The sequence below is a fragment of the Eptesicus fuscus genome, chromosome 10, assembly GCF_027574615.1.
Source record: "Eptesicus fuscus isolate TK198812 chromosome 10, DD_ASM_mEF_20220401, whole genome shotgun sequence".
Taxonomy (NCBI): Eukaryota; Metazoa; Chordata; class Mammalia; order Chiroptera; family Vespertilionidae; genus Eptesicus; species Eptesicus fuscus.
In genome coordinates, this window is record NC_072482.1 from 25,914,051 (window position 1) to 25,940,084 (window position 26,034).

Here is a 26,034-nt window from a genome sequence, read left to right on the forward strand (position 1 = left end):
AGCATCATCTATAATAATAAAAGCTTAATATGCAAATCAACCCAATGGCTGAACAGCAGAACGACCATCCAGACAACTTACGTTATGACACCCACTGGTGCCAGGCCAGCCAAGGTGGATGCGATGTGATTGGTCAGGTGCCCGGCCATCACCCCATGATCGCCCTGCAGAGGGAGGCCCAGGCCACAGGCCAGCAGAGTGATCGATCAATTGGGGGGCTCCACGATCACCCCAAAGAGGGAGGCCCAGGGCACCAGCATGCAGGCTGCAGCAGGTGGGCAGGGCCTCCCTCTTCAGGGCACAATCGATCATCCCAAAGAGGGAGGCTCAGGCTACCCAGCATGGCACTGTGCCAGATGGACAGGGCCTCCCTCTGTGGGGCGATCCATGGTGGATGGGCAGGGCCTACCTCTTTGGGGTGATCAATGGCAGAGCCCTGCGATTGATGGCCCAAAGAGGGAGGCCCAGGCTACCTGACTGTGGTGATGCAGCAAGTGGGCGCTGCAGCAGGTGGGCAGGGCCTCCCTCTGCTGGGGCAATCAATTGCGGGGCTCCCGGACTGTAAGAGGGCACAGGCCGGGCTGAGGGACCCCCCCAGTGCACAAATTTCGTGCACCGCGCCTCTAGTATAACAATAAGTAATTATTTAGGTCATGTGTTTTGGTTTGGCTGGAGGTTCCCTGATCTAGGCTGAGCTTGCTGGGGTTTCTGTTCTAAGCTATGGCTGGAGCTGCGCTTGGCCCCTCTGATGTGTTCATTCTGGAGCCCAGATGAGGGGTTTGCCAGCAGCTACCTGGGGAAGCTCTTCTCTGGAAAGAGGGCGAGTAGGAAACACATAGCCTTCTTCATGTATAGGCTTAGAGGTGGCATTGTTCTATTAGCTAAAGCAAGGCACATGGTATGAGGAGTCATGAAAAACATATTCTGCCTCTTTCTTGGGGGGCACTAAAAAGTCATAAATCATAGAAATGTGAAGGATTATAGCTAAGAATGCACTTTCAAACTCTGAATGGGTAATGATTGACGGATATTATCTTCATAAAGAAAGGCTGGTATGTGGAAGAAAGCTAGATGTATTATGTGTAGTTTAACAAAGTGGATTAGTAATATATATATATATATATATATATATATATATATAGATATATAGAGAGAGAGAGAGAGAGAGAGAGAGAGAGAGAGATTATAAGAACAAAGATGTTACTTCACTTACTTCACTTTACGAGTTGCCTAATAAGGTGAAATGTTAAAAAAATAAAGTGTTTGGGAAGCAATATGGTATTAGTACAAAGAGTCCAGTTTTGGGCATTGGACAGGAATCAGTTCAAAGCTTTTACCTTTTACCTAGTAAGCTATAAAGTCCTGGGCCAGGTAAACATTTGAATCCTAGTTTCTTTATTTGTAACATGAGGATAAAACTATTCACTTTATTTGATAATGTAGGCATCTGCATATAACTACTCTGCATTGCAGCTATTACTATTAAACACTTATTATCTTGAGGATTGGTTAAGTGTTCCTGGCCTAACCATTTCTTCCTTCCTTCCTTCCTTCCTTCCTTCCTTCCTTCCTTCCTTCCTTCCTTCCTTCCTTCCTTCCTTCCTTCCTTCCTTCCTTTCTTTCTTTCTTTCTTTCTTTCTCTCTCTCTCTTTCTTCCTTCCTTTCTTTCTTTCTTTCTTTCTTTCTTTCTTTCTTTCTTTCTTTCTTTCTTTCTTTCCTTCTTTCTCTCTCTCTCTCTCTCTTTCTTTCTTTCTTTCTCTCTTTCTTTCTTTCTTTCTTTCAATATATTTTATTGATTTTTTACAGAGAGGAAGAGAGAGGGATAGAGAGTTAGAAACATCGATGAGAGAGAAACATCGATCAGCTGCCTCTTGCACACCCCCTACTGGGGATGTGCCCGCAACCAAGGTACATGCCCTTGACCGGAATCAAACCTGGGACCCTTGCGTCCGCAGGCTGACGCTCTATCCACTGAGCCAAACCGGTTTCGGCTATTTATTTTTTTAAATATATTTTATTGATTTTTTACAGAGAGGAAGGGAGAGGATAGAGAGTTAGAAACATTGATGAGAGAGAAACATTGATCAGCTGCCTCCTGCACCTCTCCTACTGGGGATGTGCCTGCAACCAAGGTATATGCCCTTGACCAGAATCGAACCTGGGACCCTTCAGTCCGCAGACTGACGCTCTATCCACTGAATGGCCTAACCCTTTAAACATCTCTCTTGCTTCTTTCACACATCATCTATAACTGAAATCTAACTGAATTTTATATAATACAAGTCTGCTATAACTTATATTTGGATACCAAGTCCAAAAGCTCAAAACCAAAATTGTTTTCTTTAGTTGGGTGTTTGAAATCATAAGGCAACAAAACTTTGATCTGAAGTGATCAGAAGCTGTTTATAGCTATGTACATCTGCTTAGTGTATTTATTCTTATATTTAAATACAATCATATTAATATATATATTGTGGTCCATATTATATTATATATTACATACTACTGTAGGTAATATGTAATATATAATATATGGATGGTATTGCCTTTCTAAAACACAAACAATTCTGAGTATGAAACATCCAGTCAATGTTTTGCCGAATACCTTCCTGTTACTTGTTGAGGGGTATCTCCAGTTCTAAACTGATCTGCTGAGGAGAAATGACTGATATGCTGACATGTCCTGATCTTGATAAATGATTAAGCTGGTTTCAGCTACTAACTGGGACACTTTAATTAAGTTCTCTTGGGAGACTTGCCATTCAAAAATGGTTTTTCTAACTCTTCTCATTAGAGTCTTATAAGAAGTACTCTAATGTTAAATTTTAAATATAAAAGTGACTATTAAGGCATGTGGTTTAGTTATAATCAAAATTAACCATAAATTAGTAAAAAAAATCAAATACAATTAATACATAATGAATAATTAGAGGAAATATAGTTTCTTTCCTAAAACTAACAACAGTTATCCTATATGCCTAAAATAAACGTCAGATGAGAACCACAACAACAAATATAGTGTGTACCAAGAGCCAGATTCTCATTCTGTTGAGATAATTTTAAACAATACCAGATCCACTGTTTTTATGCACGCAGAGGTCTGTAAATGGCATGAAAATACAGCTAACTTGTGGAATAACTGTGGGAAATATCTCAAATTCAATAACCATCTATAAATTTAATCTAATTGTTGATGATAGTTTGAGACTTAAGAGAATGGAATGACAAAATGAGGGTGAGTCACTTTATAGCAAATACTGCCACTTAAACGAGTAGGGCAAGCTGTTATATACTTAATACTGTAACTTTTATTAAATTATTGGGTAACTGCAGTGCCTTACCACTTAAGTTTTCATCAAAAGATTTCTGTAGATTCTTAGTATCACATTAAACTTCGAGCCTAAAAACAATAATGTAAATAATTTCTTTTTTTTTTTTTTTTTTTTGCATAGACACCCTTTAGTAAGAGCCTTTTGCAAAGCATGCAAATAAATTGTTACATTCTTAGTATATTAAATGCATATTCTCTCTGTCATGTTCAGGTGCATAACAGAAACCTGTTAAACCAATGAATTGACTTAGATTTCAAACAGTACTTATTAATCTTTATGTCTGAGGCCTCTGGAGTCAGCAGATATGATTTTGAACCCAACCTTTACTACTTGAATGAAATTGGGAAAGTTAATATTTTTTAAGCTTTAATTTTTTCTCTGTTTTAGATGTTGTTGCAAGGATTAAATGAGATAAAGTGGCCTAAATAATCAGCGTAGCAGCTAGCACAAAGCTAACGATAGTTACTGTGAATCATTAGTTCCGAGTAGCCTCTGAGCAACAAAGCAGTGGTTCCTGTTGTGTGAGATCTGACTCTCAAAGACTAAGAAGTTGTGCCAGGGGATCTAAGAGTCCATTTGTTCTCTGTATATTCTGACTTTTTTTTTTTTTTTTTAGTAGATAGATACTTTCTCATTAATAAAACACAAATTCATTTCAAAGCATTTCTGATTTCACAGCAATTCCATGTCATAACTTATATCTTCAGGTAACTGAGACTAATATGTCCATGAGTAGTTGCTGGGGGTGTGATAAAAACTTTGGATGTTGGGCTGAATCTCTTCCATCTACCTCCCCATTTCTACTCTTCTCTCCAATCTGCCCTAAACCCTGGGATGACTAATGGTGACTCCATCTACTGGGTCTCTTGTTCTCTGCCTCTGAATGAGTTCAGTCAATGGGAGCAATGGGAGGAGACAAAGGAGAGTTGAGTGAGGACTGGGTATTGACTCCCTGGAGTGTCCTACTTGTGGGATGGCCACGGCAGCCATTCTGAATCTCCTGTCAGGACACCTCTCTCACAGCTTTCTGTGTCTGCCTTTCACTCCTACTTTTGGTGGCAAACACCTTGTCCCAGGGAAACTAGCCCCAGAGGAATGCATTGTTCCTGTGGTTCCACTATACTCTGCTACTGAAAATAGTCTTACTCAACTCTCTCCAGATTGTCCTAATTTAAAAGTCTCATTTCCCCTCTTGCTGTGTAGGCCCTAGTGTGTAGACAGATATTCAAAAAGGTCTTCAGCCCTAGCTGGTTTGGGTCGGTGGATAGAGAATCAGCCTGCAGACTGAAGGGTCCCAGGTTCGACTCTGGTCAAGGACACATGCCAGGGTTGCCGGCTCGATCCCCTGTGGGGGGTGTGCAGGAGGCAGCCAATCAATGATTCTCTCTTCATTGATGTTTCTCTCTCTCTCTCCCTCTTCCTTCCTCTCTGAAATATATATGTGTGTATATATATATAAAGAAAAAAACAAAAAGGGGCTTCATCTTTGAAAATTTGGGAACTTCTGTTTTATATATCAGAGAGAGATGTATCTTGCACTCTTGGCACCTTCCTTTATTAATCTATAGAAAAGAGGATTCCCTTCCTAGGTTGTGTGAGTATCTCACCTGATTCATGCTTCAAGGAAAGTAAACACTTTCATTTTGATATTTTGCTTATTACATCATCTACCTGTAGTTAAATATTTATACTGGAGAATTATAAATGATCAACATTTAACATTCAATTTAAATTACTGTTAGGTCAGAATTGATCTTTTGCCTTTCATTTACATTATTGTTATTTGTTTGTAAGTACTGTACATGAAAGTTATTCTTTTCTACATCTATGATTTGGTTTAGTATAGATTCTTGCTTAAAATCTGGGCATTGGTTATAAAACCTTGTGAATTTGCATAATTTTAGAAGATTGATCTCTGAAAACATTAATAACTTTGAAGAGTACATTAAAAATGGGGTATCAGAACATGAATAGAATTTAATATTTGGTCCAATTAAAGGTGTAAATCACAGGATGTAACTTGTCTTGAGGCAAAGACTTCAAGTAATTGAGTTCCTCTGGAAACTGCAATTCTAGTCCTGCAATTTGAAGCTTGTATAATAAACTCATCAATCTATTGCCTTACTTTTCCCCCTCAAAGACACAGAGCAAAAGGAAATGATGGTTAGAGACCAGTCCTTCCTGTCATTTAGTTGAGCTGGCTCTTAGGAATCTTCAGTGAAATTCCTTTTCTGTTCCATTTGAAATTTTCCAGAACTAAAGACACCTTACAAGAAAAGTGGAGATTAATTAAATTGTTATAGTTTCTGAACTCCAGGTGAACCTTTGTAGTGCACATACCTTGTGAACTTCCCTTAGACTCTCTATTAAATATGATATAATTATTGCATTTAGGCACCTGCCAGATTCTACTTTATAATCTCCACAAATGCTGTATTCACTTGTGCTGACTAGTCAATTAAAGACCATTTTCTTTAAGGATTTTTGTCTTTTAGTTCTGTTAAGTCACTCATAATCTATTGTCTTATCTTCAAAATTCTAAATTAGCTTTTCTTCTGATTTTGACCATGACAATACTAAAATAATAGTCATATTGCTTGTAAATGATGGAGAAACTTTAACCTCATGTAGTCCTCTTTATTCCACTTCTTTAGAAACTTTCTCCATTTTCCTCCATAAATCCAAATCATACTTTTTAAAGTCCAATTAATGAGCTATGATTTGAAAAGAAACAATTCCTATAGAAAATTAGCTTTTTCTTACTTTTAATTCTTAATAGTTGACTATCCTATAGTAGTTGTTTTATTTATATTTATTTAAATATATACACAGCTTACAAATGACTCCTTGAACAAAGTATTAGAAGCAAACATTAAAATGTATTTAAAATTTTGAAAGAAGTATACTATATGGTATACTTTCTGGCACACATAGTTACATAAAAAATGCTTATTTAACTGCACTGTTCATCTCCCTTCTGCTGGCATAGTTGAATCAAAAGAAATAATCTAAAAGTGTATATTAAATACATTATGTAATAAAATGTCTCAGTGCTTATCCATATTTATCACAAATTGGTATTATAGTTAAGAATTTTTCCACAGTTTTCTGAAATTATAGTGTTAATTTCATTCATTCATTCATTAATGCATTCACTTATATCTATTTTATTCAATAAATCTTTACTAAGAACCTCTAGTGTGCCATATACTATACTAGTATTGAAAATATATCTTTACTAAAATAGATACTTTATACTTGTTATTATATAGAACATTATTTTATATAGAATATTAGTATCATTACAGTGAAATTCATGACCTGCTTTCTTTATCCTTTCTTATTTAGCCTAACATATCTCAAAATACATAAATATTTTGTCAGTAAATATGATACATACAATTCTGAATAGTGTATTCTCTTTGAGACATGAAGCTCTTGTTTTGAATTTTCATAGTGTAGATATACATTAGGGCTGACATTCACATGTTCAACAATCATCTATTCAACATATAACTCATGAAAGTCTTGATAGATACAGAAAGGACATGGGGATGGATCAGGCAAGGATTCTGGACAACTAGTAATAGTCATATTATTTGTAAATGATGTAGAAATTTAAGGGATATGTACACAAATGATTCTAATGTAAGACAGAGATAGTATGATAGAGAAATAAAGATGTGCTATTGGAATTCAGAAACAAGTTATTCCTAAATAAATTATTAAGGAAAGACTTTTTGTAAGAATTAGATTTTGAGCTAGACCTAGGGAGATGAGAAAAATTTAAGTCATAGAAAATTGAATAGATAGAAAAGAAAAAAAAAAAAAAGAAGGTAGTAGAAGGACATAGAAAGTGTTCTTTGACATTTAAATCATACTTCATTAAAACAAGATACATTTCCCCCTAAATTATTCTATATTGTCATTACTTTTTAAACATAATTATGTTCAATTATTCGACCTTTTAAATATTCGAAGATAAATTATCTTAATTTTAATTTTTTTCTTCTTTCTTTTCTCTTAGCATCAGGTAAGCCCATTTAAATTTAACAGGAAGAAAGATTTAGAAAGTTCCTAATTTCCAGAAAATTATTCCAAAATCTCTATAAGATGAATGTAACTCTGCAGAGCTACATTAAGAAATTATTTTATTCTGTTCTGGTTGTGTTTGTAGTGTGTGGTAATTGTGTTTTCTACCAAATAGTTTCTGAAACAAGTTAAAGAACATTATTATCACTACTAGAGGCCTAGTGCACGAAATTCGTGCATGGGGGCAGGGGGGGCATGTGTATCACTCAGCCCAGTCTGAATCCTCTTCAATCTGGGACATCTCTCTCACAATTCAGGACTGCTGGCTCCTAACCGCTCACCTGCCTGCCTGCCTGCCTGTTTGCCCTTACCACTTCTGCCTACCAGCCTGATCACCCCCTAACCACTCCCTTGCTAGCCTGATTGACACCTAACTGCTCCCCTGCTGGCCTGGTTACCCCTAACTGCCCTCCCCTGCAGGCCTGGTCCCTCCCAACTGTCCTCCCCTGCTGGCCTGGTCGCCCACAACTGCCCTCCCCTGCTGGCCATCTTTTGGCGGCCATATTGTGTCCACATGGGGGTGGCCATCTTGTGTGTTAGAGTGATGGTCAGTTTGCATATTACCTCTTTATTATATAGGATTTTTATGTACTAATATACATAACAATCTCATCTACACTAATAAAAGAGAAATATGCAAATTAACTGTACCTCTGTGATGGCCACCAGCCAATCAGGATGTGAGTATGCAAATTAACCCAACAAAGATGGAGGGTTAATTTGCATATGCAGGTGTGAAGCAGCAGGGCAGGATGCCTGCTATGAGGGGGATGGTGGGGGGCGGAGGGAGCTACAGGAGCGGCACTCCATCTGGAGCGCAGACTGAAGGCTCCGGCCGGAGCACAGACTCTGGCTAGAGTGATGGCGGAAGGTGGCGGCCGGAGTGAAAGCCTGGGTCCCGGGTGCTGGAGGAAAACTGGTGCCGGCAGCCAGGGGAAGGAAGGCCTATTCTTGCACGAATCTTCATGCAATGGGACTCTAGTTGAAAATATTAGCAGTTGCTTTAAATATGTAGCCAAGTTGCATATACCACTCTATTTACTGTCTGTGATGTGACACAAAACATTCCCCAATCCTAAATAAGTTTGTTGTTTTTCAATATGTAATTGGGACAATTAAAGTATTACCCAGAGTAAATGCTCTTAGTTCGTGATGGCTTTTCTATTTAACCCACTATAAATTCACTAATTACTCAAAGTTGAAGATGGACATTTCCATAATGATATCTTATGTTATGCTTAGCTTGAAAGGTATCAGTTCACTCATCTTTCTCCTAATTGTCTATAGTATTGTCTTTAAATAGAATTTCCCTTCACCCCTTTCACTATGCTATCCCTCAGGCCATGAAAAACACTTGTGCAATACATGTAGATTTCCTTCACTCCATAATGACCTTGCATTTGCTTCTTTCTTTGCCATCTTCTCTCCTCCAAATATTACTTATTAAATCATACAACTTTCTTTGGGTGCCAATAAAGTGGATCAATAAATGATCAAGTCTGTAATGATTTTATGACAATCAGCTATACTGGTTTCTATAAATCACAAATAGGAGAATCAACTAATTATATATGGACTCCTACTTTTCCATGAAATTTGTAACTAAGTAAAATAATTTTTTCAGAAGAAAACTTGAGTGAATAATTTTTCTAAAAATGCATGTTTTATTTCAAGTTTATACATTATACATAACTGCAAAAAATAGAAACAAATATCCTCAAACTGGTGAATGAAGAAACTGTAGTACCTCCTTATAACAAAATACTACACAGTAATAAAAAGAATCAGAACACGGATACACACAACATGAGTAAATATCAAATACATTATGCTAAGTGAAGAAACCAGACTCAAAAAGCCACATATTATATTGCTTCAAATTACTTATATGACATTCTAGAAAAAGCAAAACTGTAGGAACAGAAAACAAGTAATGGTTTCCAAGGCCTGGGTTGAAAAGTTGACTATAAAGAGCTGCAAGGAAACATCTTAGATTGATTAAAAGGCCCTGTATCTTAATTTTGGTAGTTTACATTTGCCAAACTGTACCACAACAGGCAAAACATACTATGTGTAAATAACATCTAAATAAATCCAACTTTAAAAAACGTAAAAGTTCATTGATATCAAAATTTTTTAGTCAATCTGACAAGTTATATTCAATAATCATTTATTGACCCCATTGAGAAAGAAAAGGAATTCTTGATTCATTAAATTATTTTATGAATTTTCCTCTTTTCAGAGCACCAATAACATTTCCTATATCTTTTGTATTACAAATAAAAATTATATTTTAGGAAAAAATAGCTACATCAAACAAGTAACTTGTTTTTATTGTTATCTTAATTATGAGTTCACTAAAATAATCTTCAAAAATAATTTCATTAATTACAGGCTTGTTAATGAGTTGATTGGCTATGATAATTATCTGTTCTGAAAATAACACACTACTACTTCATTATTAACACTTGAAAGCTATTATCTTTTACCTCTCACAGTCTAGTAAGCAACTTAATAATTCAGACAGACAATGGAGAAAAACACTACCAGAAACTCTCACATAATATAACTGATATTCAGATACAAGAAACAAAATAACAAGATTGGAAATAATCTGGGGAAGGATTATTTAGATAGCAAATGCCTTACCTTTGTGTTTGGGTGGCATAGCTGTTATCATATGTCTCATAAGTCTGGTCATCATATTCACCCCCGTAGCCATCATCATACCCCTGAGGCGGAAAATGATAGAAAGACCTATTAGCAATCAATTTGATTATCTGTTTTTCCTTAATGAGATTTTATATAATGTAACCTTGATTTAGTTTTTATGTTTGTTAGTTACACTGCATCATGTTTTACTAGATTAACAATTTCCATAACTTTGAATAATATTTCATGGATTACATAGTAAACTATACATATAAAAGCCTAAGTGACCATTATGACCTTTTGACTGGTCGACTGGTTGCTATGACATGCACTGAACACCAGGGGGCAGATGCTCAATGCAGAAGTTGCCCCCTGGTGTTCAGTGCGCTCCCACAGCCATCATGAGGCTGGCCAACCTCCTGTGATCCCTCCCCCTAGCCAGCTGGCCCTGATTGGTCCAATCAGGACTGGCCAAGACTTCCCCGATCGGTCCTGATCACCGGCCAGGCCAAGGGACCCCATCCGTGCAGGAATTCATGTACCGGATCTCTAGTGTTAAATAATTAAACTCAGTATACCATTGAAGTAGCAATACCTATTCTATGATTTATTTAGAATTTTGACTGATATGAATGAAGACAATTTAAGAAATTCAAAATATGTTTTTCTATTGCAGTGGTTCTCAACCTTCCTAATACTGCAACCCTTTAATACAGTTCCTCATGTTGTGGTGACCCCCAACCATAAAATTATTTTCGTTGCTACTTCATAACTGTAATTTTACTACTGTTATGAATCGTAATGTAAATATCTATGTTTTCCAATGGTCTTAGGCTCTATAGCAGCGGTTCTCAAACTGTGGGTCACAACCCACAGGTTGAGAACTGCTAGCAGGGTCACCTAAGACCATCGAAAAACACAGATATTTACATTACGATTCATAACAGTAGCAAAATTACAGTTATGAAGTAGCAATGAAAATAATTTTATGATTGGGGGTCACCACAATATGAGGAACTGTATTAAAGGGTTGTGGCATTAGGAAGGTTGAGAACCACTGTTCTATTGAAAATATTATGGGTAGATAAAAACAATTGTAATAGCCTAATAGCAGTGCTAACATTTTTGTTACAACTGTATTGGTTTTTTTTTTTTTTTCTTCCATTTATAGTAATCACTAGATGCCTGGTGCACAAAATTTGTGCACTGGGGTGGAGGGTCCCTCAGCTCAGCCTGTGCCCACTCGCAGTCTGGTAGCCCTTGGGAGATGTCCAACTGCCATGGAGGCGGGAGAGGCTCCTGCCACTTCCACTGCACTCGCCAGCCTTGAGCCCCACTTCTGGCTGAGCGACATTCCCCCTGTGGGAGCACACTGACCACCAGGGGCAGCTCCTGCATTGAGTGTCTACCCCCTGGTGGTCAGTGCATGTTATTGCAACCAGTCATTCCATCATTTGGTCTATTTGCATATTAGCCTTTTATTATATAGTACTAGTGGCCCGGTGCATAATATTTGTGCATGGGGGGTGTGTGTCCCTCAGCCTGGCCTGCACCCTCTCCAATCTGGGACCCCTCAGGGGATGTCTGACTTCCCTCTTGCAATCCGGAACCGCTGGCTCCTAACTGCTCACCTGCCTGCCTGCCTGATCACCCCTAACCACTCTGCCTGCCGGCCTGCTTGCCCCCAACTGCCCCCCTTGCCAGCCTGCTAGCCTGTATTTGTCCCCCCCGCTGGCCTGATCACCCCCAACTGCCCCCCTGCCTGCCTGCTCACCCCCAACTTCCCCCCCAACCGGCCTGCTCACCCCCAACTGCCCCCCTTGGCCTGATCACCCCCAACTGCCCCCCTGCCTGCCTTCTCACCCCCAACTGGCCTGCTCACCCCCAACTGCCCCCCTTGGCCTGATTGCCCCCAACTGCCCCCCCCTTGCCAGCCTGCTCGCCCCCAACTGACCTCCCCCCCCGCACTGGCCTGATCACCCCTAACCACTTCTGCCTTGGCCCCGCCACCATGGCTTTGTCTGGAAGGACGTCCGGAAGGTCTTCCGGTCTAATTAGCATATTACCTTTTTATTAGTATAGATAATTAAGATTAAAACTATAAAATGTAGGACCCTTAAATTGTAGTCAACTTCCTGCAAAATGGGTATAGTCAAATGGCTCAAAAAAAAAAAAAAAAAAAAGGGAAGGAAGAGGAAGAGGCAAAATAAAGACTTTGGTTTGTTGTGCATTCTATGGCTTTTAAATCTCATAAGTAAAATAATGTTTTAAGGTAAGTTTGATTACCTGACTAAATTAATGCTAACAAAGCTAATGTGCATTTTCATTGCAGAATGTACAAGCAAGCTAACAATTATACACTAGTTATCAGTGCCTTTGTGTGTTATTTAGTTTTACTCCTCTTTGTAGCCATTGGCTTTACTCTAAATCCTAGCCATTCATCTTGATGACTTTTGAAAAAACCTTTAGTTTTTCTGCCTCTGAACCTTTGCTGGTGTGTTGCTTTCTCTGAAATGGAGGATTTCTATACACTCCACAAGATGCTTATAAATCTTTCTTTATATTGTTCAGAAATATAAACAAAAATGTGAAGATGTAAGTTTCCACATTAGTCTTGACTGAGACTTTTGAGCTCATTTAATCTGAAGAGTAATATTTTTCATCAAATTAAGAAAATTCTTAAAATTATTTTTATTACTTCATCTGTTCTACCCTTTACATAATGTTATTATTTATATATGAGGCTTTCTGAGTCTGACTTCAATTTTTTCATTCATGATTTCTATCTCTTAATATTTTTGCTCTGATGTAGGGGACAGTTTCCATCTATTAAAATCTACTGACTTAAAGGCCATTTTGTATTACACCACCTTCAGGAAGTTTTTCCAGCTCCTTCTAAGCATATGGCAACTTTCTACCTTGTGAATTATAATAGCCTGTGAGTTTTTTTCTCACCAGTATTTGGAATGTTCAAACATATACTGTGTTTTTCTACACCTTTGCCTCCTTTTAGAATTTAAACTTCTGAAAAGCAAGGACTATATACTTGTGGTGCTTAGCATAGTGTATTCCTGATAGTATTCACTCAATAAATATGTATTGAATTTTTAATTAACACAAAGGAAATTATCTCATCCAGTATAGATATGGATTGCCTAAAATCAATCACCACTGAAAGATAAATATTTCATATGATGAATATATAGTAGTATTGTTTCTATTTATACAGAATAGCTTTTCCATTTGGTCTGTGGAAGACTATTATATTTTTCTTCCTCACTTACACAAAAAATTCACAGAATATGTAGGAATGTTTGAAATTTTCATTTATGTCGGCAAGTAAAATGAAAGGTAAGCCTCAAATATGTATGTCAGAACTTTATTTATTTGTCAGTGATGGGAAGAACTTTGTTCTAAATTGGAAAATGGTTTCCACACACTAGAATAATATTTTTATAATTTTGTGTTCAATTCACAATGAAAAGGTTATTGACATAACACACTTTTAAGATAAATCTGGGTTATTAACATTTCTCCATAGTTTTCTTGAGTATGTATAATCATCATAAGAAAAGGTCAAGTCCTGGCTTTAAGAATTTCCAATATCTGTGGTGTAAATACTCTTACCATGGCTAATTTCAGGCTAGTACCATGATGTCCTTAAAAACAGATATGGAAAGAGATAAATAATTGAACACATTATATATCATGTTGGTTATTTAGAGTATAGACTATAATTTATAATTGTATAATAATCAGTTTTTAAATTTTAACTAGTTTTGTCTTTAATATAATGTAATTTAATTTTTTTTTTTTTTTTTTTTAAGCCTTATAACACTTTATTTGAGCCAAACTGGTGACAATTTCTGGGAAGCAACATCTCAATGAATTGAGAAAATGCTCCCGAGATTTGCAACTTATTATTTTTTTTTTTTTAATATTTTTAATTTAATTTTTAATAGCAGCTATGTTTAACATCCAATTCACAAAATTATGTTTTTATCCTCACCTGAGGATTTGTTTATTGATTTTAGAGAGAGAGAAAGAGAGAGAGAAAGAAACATTGATGTCTCACATCAACTGGTTGCCTTTCGATTGGGGATTAAACCAGCAATCTAGTTGTGCCCTGACCAGAAATTGAACCTGCAAGCTTTGGGCACAAGGGGCGATGCTCCAACCAACTGAGCCACCAGGCCAGGGCCAACATTCTTAAAAATATTACAAAGGTTCTCATGAGCCAGCACACATCAGTTCTAGTACATCATTGCTCTTGGCCCACAAGAGACCCTCCGAGGACTAGAAAAATGAAATACCAATGGAAAATGTTTCAATAGAGTATGTAATTGGTGCTATGGGAACAATGCAAGGAATATCTAAGTCTGTCTGATGGTTTTAAGGAGAATTTCTCTGGTAAGGCCTTATTTGAGATGGCTATTTGTACATAAATACATATTTTCTAGGTGGACAAGTGGGTAATGTGAGTGTATATCAATTTCCAAGAACATTCAGTATGAATGCATTGCAACATGAAAGAAAGCACTGTGTTTGGTGAAGTGCTAGTATTTGGGTCTAACTAAAGCACAGAATTCCTAAGAAATGGTAGGCAGTTGGGCTAAAGAAATAGGTAGGGCCCTGGCTGGTGTGGCTCAGTTAGTCGAGTGTTGTCCTGTGCACTGAGAGGTTGCTGGTTCAATTCCCAGACAGAGCAAATACCTGGGTTGCAGGCTGGATTCCCAGAGTGGGTGTGCAGGAGGCAGTCAATCAATGTTTCTCTCTTCCTCTTCTCTCTCTAAAAACCAATACAAACATATATATAACTAGAGGCCTGGTGCATGAAAATTCATGCACTGGAGGGGGGGAGCCCTCAGGGACAGGAGGTGACCCGGCGATCAGGGAAAGGCGATGCTCCCATCACACCTCTGCTGCTGCCACTGCCGGCAGTGCAAGCCTCGGCTGGCCCTGGTTACCTGTTGCCTTGGGCGGCTGAGCAGCCGCCATCCGAGGCTTTCCTGTGCCTTGGGCCAGTCCTGGGCGGCTGGGGGGCTGAGGGGACTAGGGGACTCTGGAGGCAAGTGCATGGAGTGGCCGGACCCGCCTGGGGGCAGGCCCAGCCATGTTGCACGCCTGCTGCCCCAGCAAAGCTGAGGGGACTGGGCGCCGCCATCTTGTGGCTGTGGGTGCTGCAATCTTTGAGGGGATAGAAGTCAATTACCATATTCCCTCCTTATTGGCTGTGGGCGCCGCCATCTTTTGTGAGGGCGTGATGGTCAATTAGCATATTTCCTCTTTATTAGGTAAGATAAGTAGAGTCAAGTCTGAAGTGCTCCCTTCTAACATGTATCCTATAGGCAAGGAAGCCATGGAAAAGTTTCAAGCAGTAGGATGACAATATACACATCTGCATTATGTAAATTTCATTTGATTCTTTAAAAAAATTTCATGTATTTTGGGACTAGGCTCCATTTTTCCCCTCTACTTTTTTTTAACATGTTAATCATTTATAATCATCAAAGGGTAATATGCTAATTAGACTGGATGTCTTCAGGACAAAGCCAAGGCTGGAGGGAAGCCAGCCTGGGTCCTGGATGCCTGCAAGTGGCCAGAGCAGAGCCAGTCCAGATCCTGCGTGCCGGCAGGTGGCCCGAGGGAAGCCAGGCCAGGTCCCAGGTGCCTTTGTGTGGCCGGAAGGAAGCAGCCTGGGTCCCAGGTGACTGCCGGTGACCGGAGGAGGGAAGCCCAGGTCCCAGGTGCCAGAGGGAAGCTGGTACTGGCAGCTGGGGCAAGGAGGACCTACTCTTGCATGAATTTTCATGCATCAAGCCTCTAATCGTCACTATAAAACCCCTAGATGATGACTCCAAAATCGGAATCACCTATGTCTTTATTTTTCTCTTGGTTTTTGTTGATTTTATATTTTTTCAACTTGCCTTGTAATTTTTCACTGAATTCTTGATATTATGTATAGAAGTTTGTGAAGGATTTTGTCTGATGGTATTTTCTTCCACAAGATTGTCTCTCCTGGCAGGCTGTTGGAATAACAGCAGATAACCTTGAGGCCATGGAGAGATGGTTTTAGGCAATTGGATATAAGGAGTTTGAAGCTCAGACAGTCTGGGCTAGAGCTATAGCTCTGAAAGTCATCAACATGTAGCTGACAATTGAAATAATCATTGTTCAGAGTGTTTACTGAAAAGAGAGAAGCTTAGGCTATACCATGCTCAACACGAATGCAATATTATAAACCCCTCTTTAATTGGTCTCTATTATCACTGGGCAATGAAGGCACAAACATCAGCTATCCTATGTAATAATAGAAAAATATGCAAATTGACCATACCTACGACACACCCACAAGCCACGCCCACCATCCAATCAGAGCAAGTATGCAAATTAACCCAAACCAAGATAGCTACAGCCACAGAGAGCAAGGTTTCCTAGGTAACAGAGGAAGCCAAGCTTTCCCATAGCCCTTGCAGGCCTAAGCCTCCACTCAAGCTACAAAGTTTCAATTATAGAAGGTAAACAAATTCAAACAGAAATGGTGGCAGAATGGAGCTTGAGAGAGCAGGCCAGGGTTGCCGCCAGCAACAAGGGAAGCAAAGCTTTCCACACACCCTGGCCAGGCCCACCCGCTTAAGGCAACAAAGTTTCAATTATAACCCCAACACAAACGGCTGCGGGCCTCGGAGGGAGCCCCAGGCTTGGCTCCGCTCCAGGCTACAAAGTTTCAATTGTAGAAGGAAAATAAATTCCAGATACCAGGGCCACTGCTTGTGTTGCCAGGGGGCGTGGCCTGCCTGCAATCCACCACAGGCCCCTCGCTCAGGCCGCCCCATGCCCCAAGGGTACCCCACCCTGATCAGGTACACGCTTCAGGGCAAACCAGCTGGCCCCCACCCCTGTACCAGGCCTCTATCCTATCTAATAAAAGAGTACTATGCAGATTGACCATCACTCCAACACACAATATGGCTGCCCCCATGTGGTCAAAGATCTTGCTCCCATGTGGACACAAGATGGCCAGCAGGGGAGGACAGTTGGGAGGCACCAGGCCTGCAAGGGAGGGCAGTTGGAGGCGATCAACCCTGCAGGCAAGGGCAGTTAGGGATGACCAGGCTGGCAGAGGTGGGAAGTTGGGGGCAAACAGGCTGCATATTACTTTTTTATTAGATAGGATTTTATCTGGAATTTATTTACCTTCTACAATTGAAACTTTGTAGCCTGGAGTGGAGCCAAGCCTCCTGCTCGCTCCAAGGCCGGCAGCCATTTCTGTTGGGGTTAATTCACCTTCTATAATTAAAACTTTGTAGCCTGGAGTGGAGGCCTAGGGTGGCCAGTGCAGGTGGAAAGCTTGGCTTCCTCCATTGCCGGGGGCAACCCTGGCCTGCTCTCTCTAGCTCCATGGCTGCCACCATTTCTGTTTGGATTTGTTTAACTTCTATAACTGAAACGTTGTAGCTTGAGTGGAGGCTTAGGCCGGCAGAAAGCTTGGCTTCCTCCGTTGCCTGGGAAACCTTGCTCTCTGTGGCTGTAACCATCTTGGTTGGGTGTATTTGCATACTCTCTCTGATTGGCTGGTGGGCGTGGCTTGTGGGTGTAGCAAAGGTACGGTAAATTTGCATATTACTCTTTTATTATGTAGGATAAAATCATATTTTCTATAATAAGACCCCACTATAAAAAGAAAATCAGTCTTAAATTTATATAAGAAAGATGCTATCACTTGAACGGCCTGCTGCAAAATCCCCATGCAAATGTATTTTCTTAACATCAACTGGTGAGAATCTCTGGTTATACCATGTGTACACTAACCATAGACACCAAATCAAAAAGTTATCACAACAAATGGGAACACAAATAGAATATGTATTAAATTTCTTCTAGCTATATAGTTTTTCTAATCAATACCCATTTAATGGAGTTTTTGAAGATTTCTTGTAACTCAGAAAAGAGAATCATCACAAAAATGGTTTAGAACTTCTCTCACCACATATTTTGGAAAATATCTGTTTCTAAAATATTATGTTACTGACAATTTGGGTAATGATTATGAATTTTCTTGCTTTAAAAAGCTAAATTGGACCATAAGAAATTGATATATATATATATATGTATATGCTATAGTTAAACCTCATAGTGATATTAGAAACTATAAAACTGACATTTTTTCAGCTAAAGAGAAGCAAAAATAACTTTTGATATGAGTAAGTTATTGTGACTTCCAGAAGAAAATTTTTTGAGAATTTTAATGATATTAAAATGTCATCCTGATTCTGTTTTATACCCACACTTTCTTGGAAGACGTTTAAATTTAATAGGCCTTAGTGACAGATTTAGCATTTGGTCATTTTCATTTGGGGTTTTTATTTTCTGTAAAAGGTCAGTGGGTATTAAAATAAAAGGAAATAATGTGGAAATTTCTAATACAATCAAGAGAAAAAGAAAATAAAGTCAAGCATGCAATCAAGAGTAATAAAACCTTCCAGAATTAAGTAATTTAATTATGAGGGTCAAAATAATAAATTTGTCACCAAACACTAAAATACTAGGCACAGAAGCAATTTGCAAATGCTGCCCTTCGTCATTGAATATAATTAACAGGTCAGATAGGAACTTGACATTTAACTTTATTAAGTGTGGTTAATTCTTATAAGCATATGTTCCCTTTGTAATGAGTTGAACCACAAAATGTATTGCATGCCCATTTCACATATATAGTCTCTTGTTACTATGAAAGCACTTTATTGCAATAATTTAAACTTTAAAACATATCATGAAAAAGTATTAAGACAAAAACTAAACACAGAATGCTTATGCTTTAATAGTCAGTATTCCCTTAGGTTGTAATTGATCAATGCTTCTTTTATGTAAAAAATCTCCCTACATTTTTTGTCATACATTTTTGGCCTCGTGTCAAATAGATGAATTTCTCATAAAATAGAAAGAATTTTAATAGTGTCTTCCATCTCTTTTTTCCACTGGAAGAATGGCTGCCTATCATGGACCACTGGCTGGTTTGCAATAGCATAGCAATAGATGCCTCCCAACGTGGCTTTTGTTACTAATGCAGTAGGCCAGCTCACTTACTCGCTGTGGGAAGTCATTATCTGTTCAAAGCCATCCTATAGTATGAGGGTCCACCCAGGCAGTGGGAAATCACTACACCTAATGGTCTAGCTCTGCAATGAGGCAATATTTCAAATTTCTGAAAGTTTTCTGTGGAAATCAATGAATAACTCTCTAATAAGGGGAAAGGTTCTCTATTACATCTTCATCTCCTGGGTAGACTGTAGCTATTCAACAATCTATCCATATAAATATGCACTCAATGTGAAGGCCGGAAAGGACATATTCCTGATATCTAACTTCTTTGGAAATTCCAAGCTTGCAAGGAACTATAAGACCAACTAGGACAGTCATGCATATGCATATTCTACACTTCAAAATTAATTTTGCAGGAGGCTAATTCTAACTTTTAAAGCAGCCCAGTAAAATTAAATAACAAACCTTAGCAGTGCATATGGAGATTATGTACATTTAAAGATGAAATTAATAATAATTCCATTCAACTGAACAACATTTGGATCCATATACAATAAGCATGCAATGGGGGGTACTTAGTGATGCTTTGTGAAGTGCTTATACACACAGTTTTTTCATTAAAAACATAAATCAACCTATAAGGAATGCTCTGTATTTTTATACCCATTTTACAGATTTGGAAATAATTTTCTGAGTCCATAGCCTGTCAGCAAGTGGCCTGGCCAGAATTCAAACCCAGTCTCTGAAACTGTCTAGTGCTTAATCTCTTGTTGTTTTACTAAAGGTCCAATATCATTAATGGAAAAATATATAATTCTCATGACTATTTTAAAATCACTGGAGTATGTAATCCTATATAAAAGAACTAATATGCAAATGGTCATCATGGTCTAATGCCGTCACATCCTAATGGCTCAGACACTCAACACTTGGGAGAGAGGTATGGGGACCAGCCAGGCACAAATGAGCTTGTGGGAGAGGAATGGGGATCAGCAAGTCAGTGGCCTGGGAGAGAAACAAGCTGCATGCCCTGCAGTCCCAGGAGATAGCATCTAGGGCTGTGGCCCGGGAGAGGGACAAGCCACCCACCCTGTGGTCCGGGGCACCAGTGTCTGTGGCTGCAGCCTGGGTGAAGCCGCCCGCCCACAGTCCCTGCAGCTGCAGCAGAGGCAGTTAGGGGCGATCAGGCAGGCAGGCAGTGGTGGTTATGGGCAATCAGGCAGGCAGTGAGTGGTTAGGAGCCAGCGGTCCCAGATTGCAAGAGGCAGTCAGACATCCCCTGAGGGGTCCCAGATTGGAGAGGGTGCAGGTTGGGCTGAGGGACCCCCTCTCCTATGCACAAATTTCGTGCACCAGGCCTCTAGTCTTCAATAATAAAAATAAGGTTTGAAGTTTTTAGCTATTAAAATAGATATGAGGAAATAAATGTAAAAATATTTTGGGTTATTTTTCATTCTATATTTTTTTATTCTATATTTCTTAAAAGCACTGCTCTGTTTTTTACTGTCAAGGACTCTGCAAGGTCTGAGATTTTAATGGTCTTATAAGTTAACGAGCTAGCCTGTTACTGTTTCATGGATTCTGGCTGAAAACACGAGACTCCTGGGTCAGAAATAAGGGACTTCATTACTCACAGCAAAGTCATAGCCAGAGCTTCCTATTGGTTGGAGCGAGTTCCCCATGTGTCCCACACCCACAGGTGCAGCACAGGTGGGCCAAGGTGATACATCTGCTTGCATTGGGTAGCATTACATGGGGAGGAACCATAGGCTTAGAGAATCTTTAAATGGAAGTGAACCTGCTCTTTGTCTGGGGATGATGTTATTTTATCCCTCAATGTTTCTTGCTGAAAGCACAGTCCTGAGAAATAGAAGGGGAAAAGAGTAGTCAGGGCTTATGTTACTGGCATACCCAGCCAGAAAGGGAAGGGTCAGTCAAGGTCCATGGCAGATTGCTTCTGCCAATGAGATGAGCAAAACACGTGAAATTGAGGAGTCTTTTAACAGTGATTTACAGTATTGTGGAAGGGAAGATAGATTATTATATTGTTCCCTTGTTTAGTGAACACCTGAAGGCTGGGCCAGCAGTTGTGCCTTTAATTTTATCTCTTCAGCAAAATTTAATGTGCTTTCTCTTTCTTATTCTGCTTTGCTTTTGTTTCCTAGATTTCTATACTATTTTACCCAAGGGTCATTTCAGACAGCAACCCTTTTCTATCAGTAGCAATAAACATTGTCACTTGTGATATACTATCTCCTAAAACATAGACAAATATTTTTAGTAAGGCTCTCTGGTCCCTGAAGAATGTTAACATGATTTCAAATCTGCTTTCCTCTGTTGGAATGAGTGTACATTAATTTCCAAAGTTTTACAAGTTTCAAAGGTCATCTAGCTGTATTTTTAGTGATCAATTTATTTAATGTAGTTTAAGCTTGCAAGTAAGTGATTCCTGGTCATAAACACTGTATTAACTTTCTGTTAAAACAACTTTATAATAAACCAAGGTACATCATAAACTCTAGACTAATAAAAATAATAAAATGGCCCTAGTCAGTTTGGCTCAGTGGATAGAGAGTTGGCCTGTGGACCGAAGGGTCCTGGGTTTGATTCCAGTCAAAGGCACGTACCTCAGTTGCAGGCTCCTCCCTGGCCCAGGCCCTGGTTGGGGCTCATGCAGGAAGCAACCAATCGATGTGCTTCTCTCATATCGATACCTTTCCCTCTCTTTATCACTCTTTCTAAAAATCAGTGAAAAAATATCCTCTGGGGGGATTGAAAAAAAAAATCCTATATAGTAAAAGCATAATATGCAAATCGACCAAAAGGCCGAACAGTGGAATGACCATCTGGACAACCATCCTGGACCACACTATGACAAGGCAGGTGCGATGCAATTGGTCAGGGGCCCAGCCATCGCCCCACAATTCCCCCGCAGAGGGAGGCCTAGGCCACCAACCCGCGGATGGTTGGGGCCTCCCTCTGCGAGGGAAGCCTGGGTCCTGGGTGCCAGAGGGAAGCTGGTGCTGGCAGCCCGGGGAAGGAAGGCCTACTCTTGCATGAATTTCGTGCATCGGGCCTCTAGTAATAATAATAAAACGTGGTAGTTGGTGAGGACAGGGGAAGCAGGAGCTTTTATAAAATGTTTCTAGGATATAATTAAAATCAGATTTCCTGTAATCTTTCAGTCCGCCCCCCACCCAGTACGCTATAAAGTTTGATAACGTTGTGTGTTTTTAAAAAGATTCATTTGTCAGTAGGGTTGCTCCACCCCCATTTTTATAAGTGTTTTTAACACCTTAGAAACCAGACAGCAATATGTCCAATCTAGTTGATGAACAGAACTCTGACTAATGAAACGGGAAGTTTAGGGTAATGTACTGGAGTGCTAGTATGCTAATGGATCCATTTTACATGTTAATGCTTATGTACTTCACATCATAGACAGCATTACTACTTCATATTAGTTCTCAAAGCAAATGCTTTAAAAATAGTGGTATAAGGCTCTAAGATCTTCTAACTCACTCAATAGGACAAAGATAGATTTAATTGATAAATCCTGTCATGACTAAGAACAGGGTCAAGTTTGAGAAGACAACTTATGTTTCTCACTCATAAGTACCAAAAGGTTAAAGATGAATAGAAGGGCATTGTCATATCTTAATACATTTCTAACCATCACAAGGGAAGAGGTTTTACTTTAAAGGTATTTTTACCTCCAATAATCTATATAATACCTTGAGGTTGCTGCTGTGTGCTTATATTTATACTGCTATTTTAGGTTATAGGAAACCAAAGCCTAAATTTGTAAACACCATCGAAACTGATCTAATTCATATGATCTAACTCAACCTGTATATGGCAGGGGAGAAATTAGAAAAACAAAACAAAACAGAATCCCAAATTCAACATCCTATAATGACTCCTGCCATACTTTTTGCTAACATGATTTGGGTTTTTGAAACAGGAATTTTATTTCTGTAAAAAAGAGTATGATGGCATGATGTATCTATTTAATAATTTTCAATATCTCTTCCCCAAAAGTATTTGAATTCAGGTCTTAAGTAACATTTTTTGTAATTAGAAAGCAATTTAAGAATCTATAATTTACATTTATAAATGAAGCAATTTTGATATTTTGTTTTACATAACTATCACTTTCTAATAAATTATGCATCAGGCAAATAAGTCTTAAAGTTAAATAATAATTTTATATAAATCAGTTAGATAATTTTCATTTTTATGTTGATATTTTTCGGTAATATGATATCATATATCACAAAAATTCCTTTATAATCCTGGAAGCTAGGTATTTCTAAATTTTTTGTGATTCTAATGATTAGAAATATATTAAGATATGACAATGCCCTTCTATTCATCTCTAACCTTTGGTACTTAATGAGTAAAAAGCATGAGTTGTCTTCCCAAACATGATTCTGTTCTTAGTCATAAAAGCATTAACAATCTTATCTTGCTGGAATGTTTTCTGTTTGAACAGTGCTTATTTTTATGGAGAACATATAAACATCCAATTTAACTAAGTTATTAAAAATAAATTTATTTTGACTATTGTTTGAATAGAAAGTGTTCTCACTGCTGAATTAATTTAGGTCTGATCTTTATTATTTAATATTCTTCTTTTAAACTACTCTCTCCTTTCTCTTGATCAGTGATTGCATTTTTTTTATTAAGATCACCAGCTCTTCATGAGGTGGGTGACTCAGGGCTGCCTTGGAACCAGCAGCCTTGGAGGTAGACTATCTGAGCAAGCAGGGTCCCTCCATCTTTACTCTGACCAGGCTAGCTATATTTTAAGTTTTACACTTCTACATTAAAAATATTCAGTCTAAAATATTTAAAATATATTGGAGTAGAGCATTGGATTTTAGTAAACATTTTTACATGTTCTATTATAACTACCAAATGGAGGATGTTTGGGCTAAAAACATCAGTATGCCATTTAGATGCTCGATTTTCTATCAAAAGATCATTCAAATTGCTATGTTATTTTATTAACTATTCTTTTTATCTGTGGCGACTATACATTTCTTTGCAGATGTAACATTGTGTTGGATTATAATGTCAAAACTCATGTTGTATTTCCTACGTTGAGACCTCATTTATACTAGTGCAGTGTCGTCCAATAGAACTTTTCATGATGATAAAAATTTTCTTTGCTCTGTGCTGTCCTGTATGATAGTCACTAGCCAGATATAGCTATTGAGCACAAAATGTGGTTAATAGACTGATGAACTAAATTTTTAATTTTATTTCAATTTTAATAATTTAATTTTTAATTAAAGTGGCTATATGTGGCTACTGATGACCATATTAGATGGTGAAGCTGCCCAGACATTTTTTAATGTCTGTTTTCTTTTTCAGTTCAAACTTAATCATAGAGGGACAAAAGCTAAAGGACTTGGGATTTTACTAGTATTAATGAAGGAATTTTGATAATAAAAAGAATATTTATTTTGAATCTGCCATGCACTCCCTTTCATCTTTTTCCTGTCTCATTGTAGAAATTACCCTTGATTTTTCTCTTTTGTTATTTAGAGAGATATTGCCTTCTAGTGAGTGAGGTGGATTGGGAGCTTTGATGGCATTTTGTATTAAAAAATTAAATGAAGAAGAGTAGCAAAAAATGGCGACGGAATAGAGTCGGGTTTGGAGTCTGTTCCTGGGGCTGAGAGTGGGAGCGGCAGAGGCTCGCAGAGGGAGTGTATGTGGGCAAGCCAAGGGACAGCTAAACTTCAGGAGAAGGCGGGGGAGTGCTGGGCAGTGTTCCTCTGACCGCGCAGCACCCACAGGGGCTGGGTCCCCTCCTGGAGCTGCGGGCTCGCTGGGCGCCTCGCCATCTTGCAAGGAAAGGAGGATTTTAGTGGAAACCTGACTTTCCGCGACAACTGCAAACACTGAACTGCTGGGAGCACCAGACCACCGGTCCCCTATCAGCGCAAACATTTGGATTCAAAGAAACTCTTCACTGCACCACGGAAAGGTCAGATTTTGTCTGAAATAAGCTGCGGTTTCTAATCCCCGCGGTGGGTGAGGGAAGCGCTGGGTGAGGGAAGTGCGGCAGCCGCAGGACCGGCAGGAGCCGGGAGGTCTGTGCCTAAAAAAATCAGCGGCAGTTGGAACTGCCCTGATCCGTGAATGAGGAGGGGGGTCTTCTGAGCTGCTAACAGAAGTGACCTCTTGAAAGCAACTCATTTTAATCTGACGAGGAGGGTCAGACTAAGAATTTTCAAAGGAGTGCAGGCTCCTTAATCTGGGGCACAGACCCACGGTCCGCACACCTGGGCTCTTTCCGACTCTGATTGCTAAGCCCAACACATAGAAAAACCCAGGTGGAAACCCTGAAAGACTGCAGGGGGAAGGTGTTTTTTCGGAACCTGGGGCCAGAGCTGCGTGTGACCATCAGAGAGGCAGCTCTGAGGCACAAACCTCCACAAGCTCTGAGGCGCACACCTCCACAAACCGGTAGTGAGTGCCATAGAGGGGAAAAAAAAAAAAAAAAGAGCTAGAGAGGCCCGGAGGTCAATTCAGAAACACTGCCACCCAGGGGCTGAAACGCTAATTGTCTCTGGTGTAATCAAAAATAAATACGAGAAATTAAGACAGGGCTGGCTTAAAAAGCAGGACTGGCTTCCAACACTGAGGAGCCCTGGAATGAAGCTGAACTGAAATACCGCCCAGACTGGGAAAAAGGCGTACCAAACAGAATAATAGAGGAAGTGAATGACAGCCGCTACTGCACATTTTAGTCTTCCTATTTTTTAATTTTCAATTCTTTTTTCAATTTTTTATTCTCATATTTTTTATTTTCATTTTTTGCATCTTTTACTTAAGAAACTAATATTTTTTTCTTTTTCCTCACTTGATTTTCACCTTTTTAATTATTACATTTTTATTTTCA

The 26,034-nt window shown here is 39.0% G+C and overlaps 1 protein-coding gene across 2 annotated transcripts in view; it reads right to left on the reverse strand.

Annotated features, from left to right (window-relative positions):
• The window catches only part of KHDRBS2 (KH RNA binding domain containing, signal transduction associated 2), a 523,179-nt gene that overhangs the window by 36,653 nt on the left and 460,492 nt on the right, over positions 1-26,034 (reverse strand). Inside the window, exon 7 of one of the 2 annotated variants that reach the window (XM_008138690.2) lies at positions 10,074-10,156. In XM_008138690.2, coding sequence (XP_008136912.2) covers positions 10,074-10,156 — 83 coding nt within the window. Of the gene's footprint in view, positions 1-10,073; positions 10,182-26,034 lie in introns of both variants that reach the window. The other variant, XM_054722535.1, reaches the window with a different exon arrangement.